The sequence below is a fragment of the Alligator sinensis genome, unplaced genomic scaffold, assembly GCF_000455745.1.
Source record: "Alligator sinensis unplaced genomic scaffold, ASM45574v1 scaffold392_1, whole genome shotgun sequence".
Classification (NCBI taxonomy): domain Eukaryota; kingdom Metazoa; phylum Chordata; order Crocodylia; family Alligatoridae; genus Alligator; species Alligator sinensis.
The window spans coordinates 4,105,176-4,110,329 of record NW_005841898.1 but is presented as its reverse complement, the minus strand read 5'-3'; the positions used below and the strand labels follow the sequence as shown (position 1 = coordinate 4,110,329).

The following is a 5,154-nucleotide window of genomic DNA, read 5'->3' as shown; positions in this document are numbered from 1 at the left end:
TGGAGCCACAGGCAGCGCAGGGCACAGCGCTCACCTCAGCCCTGGCTGCAGCTGACACCAGCTACCTGTAGCCATTGGGCTGCACTGTGCCCTGAACCTCCCAGGGCTCTGCCTGTCCCCACTCACCCCAGCTCCTGCTGCAGCAACCCCAGGAGCAGCTGATGCCAGCTGCTGGTAGCCGCTGTGCTGCACTTTGCCCTGGTGTAGGCAGCTGGTGTTGGCCGCTCCCGGGGCTGGGGTGAGTGCCACACCCGGCATCACCGGGGGCTCTGGCTCTGCTTGTCTGCACTCACCCTAGACCATGCTGGAGCGGACCCAGGAGCAACTGACACCAGCTGCCTGCACCAGGGCCCAGGAGCAGAGGTGAGTGTAGACAAGTGGAGCCCAGGTGTGAGGGGACAGGCAGAGCACCTGTATTTTACTTGACTAGAGTTGGTTTCACTTTTTGCTTCTCATAGGCAACAGCACAATGATTCCGTATTTGAATACAAACTCTTCAGGACAGACGTATATACAAGATAAAAAGGATAATTTCACTGAAGGTAGGGAGGATCTCAAAGTTACAGTAAAATCTGCAGAACTTTCCCTCTTGTCTCAAAACTGAAAACCCTCCTCTCTTTTGGATTCCAATCCAGGGATTCTGCATTAGGGAGCTAAGGACTATTATTTCCTACTGCCCAAGATACTTACAGTTCTACACTAGCCTAAAGATCTTATACTACAATTAAGGCATTGGCTGAGGCAGTGGGCCCTCTTGGCCTACTCCCAGCTTAGACAACACTCCTGCTGCAAGTCACCTGGCTTTGCTTTGCTGATCCTTTAAAGATTTTTCCATTTAGTACCCAAGCATTTTAGTGGCAACACTTCACAATACTGCACGTGTGAGCATGTCAGCAGCACTTTTTAAACTCTAGAACACCTCAACTGATTTCTTCCTTTGATGAGAATACCTATTCTAACATTTAGTTAAGTTCACATCTCAACAGCTGATGGAGCTGTCACTTCCCCTCCTGCAAGGCAGAGGAGGAAAGGGAACCCAGCCCCCACTTTCCTCTGGGTTCCAACCCACAGATACTGTATCAAGCAGACATAGATTCTTTTCCCTTGTATCTTCCACATTCCTGGGCTGCTTTCTCCTTCCCTATTTTTCTACTGTTTTCCTCCTAGCCCTCCTATACGTACCCTCTGTAATGGTCACCCATTACTAAAGGGCACCGGTGTCTGAGGCAGCCCTTTGATTTCCTTGGTGCCTGTCATTTTTCTCCTGTTGCTCTTCCCCCTCTTTCTTCTTCCGCAGCTGCACTAGTTCCTTCCCTCCAACCCTTCCCTTCCTCTCCCCATGCCACTTATGTGCACTGCTCTTGACTAACAAAGGCTTTATCACAGCAGGTCAGCCAGCAAAGAGGCCAGGAGAGAGGAGGCCAGGTGAAGGGAGAGATGGCCCCAGAGTACTCAGGGTGGAAGCACCAGAGTCAGGTGGCTCAGGCTGACTATATGTGAGCCCAACCTGAGATAGAGGCAGGGGGGAGAAGCTGCAACAGTGTTGCAGGAAGGAAGGCTCCTGGTAAAGAGAGAGAGAGAGGAACAGATGCAGAACTGACTCGGATGCTGGCCAGATGAGGAAGACTGGCAACAGCACCGCAGCAAGACACATAAGTGTCAAGCCATATTTGCTTTTTGCAATTTACATTTGAACTGGGGCAAGAACAGCAGGAGGATGAGGCCAACTCACAGTATGGAGATTTTGCATTACTCCTTGAGTTGACACCAGGACAGGGGTCCTCAACCTGGTGGTCCAGGAGGTGGCTGAAGGGGCGGAGGCGGCCATGAAAGGACGAGCAAGGGCAGCAGCCCGAACTCCCAGCACTTGCAAGCAGCAGTGCATAGAGAGACAGAGGGAAACACCCAGTGTAGCAGACAAGAAGCTGGTGTTGACTGATAGGAGTGAGGGTGATGAGAGACTGATTGTAAGCCGGACTCAGAAGAGCTGGTGGAGCCTTTAAAAAGGACAAGCCGACTCCAGGTTACCAATCCTGCATCGAGAGCATGTCCCACTACAATGGGATCCTGTGGTCCTGAATAGTGGGCCCTGGGTTAACCAGTGCACCTAGAGTAAACTTGGTTGGGGCCTGGGTAACCCCAACCAGACAAAGACCTGATGTTCGGCAACCCAGGATCCCTATGAGGCTCAGCTTGCCAGTTCATCCCACTGACAGGCAGCTCAGAAAGGAAAGGCAGAAGGGAAAAGCTCCAGGGAATAAGTACACCCAACCTTCTCCTGGAGAGGTGTACATCCTCCCAGACTATACTGCTGAAGATGCTTTGTCACAGATGAGAAGGAAATTGGGCCCTCAACTAGCCTTCTTCCAGGCTACTGCTCTATCTAGTGTGGTATTAGCAGAGTTAGTACTTTCCACCTACGCTTTCCAGAACACAACACATCAAATAAAAACTGGAAATAACATGCACACGTCCCTGATTTGTCTCTGGTTTACTACTCTACCCAGCTTTTCATTCAAAAGCTATAAATGTATTTGGAAATTGGATATAGAGGGCCAATTTATAAAGTATATTGTTAGAATTAAAATACAGTAGTCTAGAACAGTCTGTCCAACCTCCAAGCAGATGGGAGCCTGCATGCAGACACATCAGTGTGAGCTACAAGCTGTTATGCCACTACAGGATCAGCCCTGTACCCCACATATCTGCTTAATATTGACCACTTCGACACAAAATTACCTTAAAATGCCTGAAATAAAAGCATAATCTGTGCTGCAGAGAATTTCCATACATGTCATGAAAAAGTTTGCCTCACTGCCACTGACTTTCTCTTTTCTTATGCCATGGCCCTGTATAGCTCAACTGCAACGTAAGCAAATACAGTAAAATCCCTGTTATCTGGCATGAGTGGGGAATGGGCGGTGACGGATATCTAAAAACACCAGTTACCTGAGGCTGATGTTTTTGGCTGGAACTTCGGGGAGTGTTTTCAATCTCCACCTCGGGGGGGGGGGGGGGGGGGGGGGGAAGCAGCCAGATGTGGAGCGGTGGCAACACAGGTTGGATGTGTTTTGGCACACGTGGAGCCCTGCAACAGACCTCCCTCCTGCACTGCGAGGATTGTTCCATGACCCAGGCTGGGCTGGGTTGTGGGACAATCAGAGCCCAGTGACTCATCCAGAGGCGCAGCAAGGGGAGCAAAGGGGAGGCACGTGCCCCCTCAATCTGTGCATGGCGCAAGGGCAGGCTGCAGCTGCGGGCTGGGTTCTGTTCCCTGCCTCCATCCTCACTGCTTCAAAAGTGGTGCGGTGTGACACCACGTGCATCCCACCACTGGGTGGACCAGGCAGTGAGGCTGGAGAGTCCTAGCACCACTGCTGTCCATCTGGAGCACAGCACGGCCACCCCCACCAGGAACAGCCCACAGCAGCAGCCCACCCTGCCCCATGCAGATCCCCCCCGTGCCCCCCGTGCCTCATGCAGTGGCAGGAGCCACCACCCCTCCTGGCTCCAGGCCCCCCCCCGCAGGTGCAGGGGAAGGAATGGGTGCCGCTCCCTCCCAATCCCTGCTGAGTCCCAGCCCCAGCCTCACTCCCCCCACCCCCCGCAAACTTTCCCACCTGGGGGTGCGTGCTCAGCCTACCCCCAACATTTTTTCTCCTTCTACCTATGGCAGCAGCTGCCACATGCATCCGGCCAGCCAGCCAGAAATTCTGGCTAGTAAAGTATTCCAGTTACTCAAATGTCAGATAACAGGGATTTTACTGTATGCAAGTTCTACTTTGTGTAAAAACTTCCCTTCTTCCTGTCAGTGAGGTTTTTCAATATTGCTTCACTTCAGGCAAACCACTGCAGGTGTACAAGTAGGAAGGATAATGAGTGCTCATACCTGTTTGAAAAACAAGTTCTTTTCCTCCTACACCTGCTGCCTCCAGGTTAATAAATGCTCTTATCGACTTGGCCCAATGATGCTGTGTGATGAAACCATGACTAGCCTTGAAGGGAAGCAAAGAAAATGCAAATAAAAAATCTGACACAAAACTTAAATTGTTTCCTCTCTACCCCGCAAACAGAAGCAACTCAGATTCAGATTTTAATACAATGCAGATCACAAGTATGCTGCATCAAGACCAGAAGCTACCTAGAACCACAAGGCTATAACAAGAGCCCGTGGTAACAAATAACTGCATAAGAATTTTACCTGAGGCACAAAGAACCATCACCAAAACCTCAGAGGTTATGGGACAGTCACATCTGTGCCTTTATAGAAGTAACACCATCACCACAAGATGTTTCTACTTTTTCTATTCCCTGACAGTCTGTGGCCCCATTCACTGTCTGAGGCCTGAGTTACACTATTAATATCTGCACTTTGATAGACTAGAGTACCCCCATCTCTGTCCCACTCAGCCAAATCCTGCACAAACATGATTACATAGAAAGGAATGAAGTGGCCTTAATGGAAGCAAGACTCAGACTTACAGAGAAGCAGAACCTTCAGTCTTATTACATCTATTAACTTCAGTCAGGGAAAGCTATCTAGCTATCCTAACGTATATTGATTGGAAATTACCACGGAATCACTCTCTTTGTAGGGCTGAGGGAGAAGACACAATCTGCAACGTTACTAATTTTTTACTTGTTTGAGTCGATGAAAAGCTCCTTAAAGCACACAGAAATTTCTATGCCACCATCCCTTGGAAATCAAAAGCACTTAAAACATTACATTTGAATTAAGCAAGTATTTTATGGAAATTTTATCTGATTTTACATATAATGATTCATAGATGAAGTTCCAAAAATCACTTAACAACACGTCAGAGGGCAAGAGAGCACACAGGAGTTTTCACTCCCACGATCTGAGAAAAATGGTGCCATTTGCTACTTGCAGAGCTCCACACATTTACTTACCAGATCATTATGGACACCTTTCATAACATATCTAGAATGAATAGCCTTTCAACTTTAACTCATAAGAAAAGCTGATGAACATCTTTAACTTGCACTTAGATCTGTAAATTGTAAGTCATACTTTACTCATTGCCAGCTGTTTTTTGTTTAAAGCTTTGTAAAAATCTGGTATTCAAATTATAATCACCTGCAAGATACTTTCTTCTGCACCATTAAAGAGGAATATGATTGCATGTTGAAGGG

The 5,154-nt window shown here is 48.5% G+C and overlaps 1 protein-coding gene across 1 annotated transcript in view; it reads right to left on the bottom strand.

Annotated features, from left to right (window-relative positions):
• ERMP1 (endoplasmic reticulum metallopeptidase 1) overlaps positions 1–5,154 on the bottom strand; it is a gene marked incomplete at its 5' end in the record, with an annotated part of 30,290 nt that overhangs the window by 23,544 nt on the left and 1,592 nt on the right. Inside the window, 2 exons of the mRNA XM_006018378.3 lie at positions 3,890–3,995; positions 5,099–5,154. The exon at positions 5,099–5,154 is cut by the window's right edge and continues 57 nt beyond it. Coding sequence (XP_006018440.2) covers positions 3,890–3,995; positions 5,099–5,154 — 162 coding nt within the window. The remainder of the gene's footprint in view (positions 1–3,889; positions 3,996–5,098) is intronic.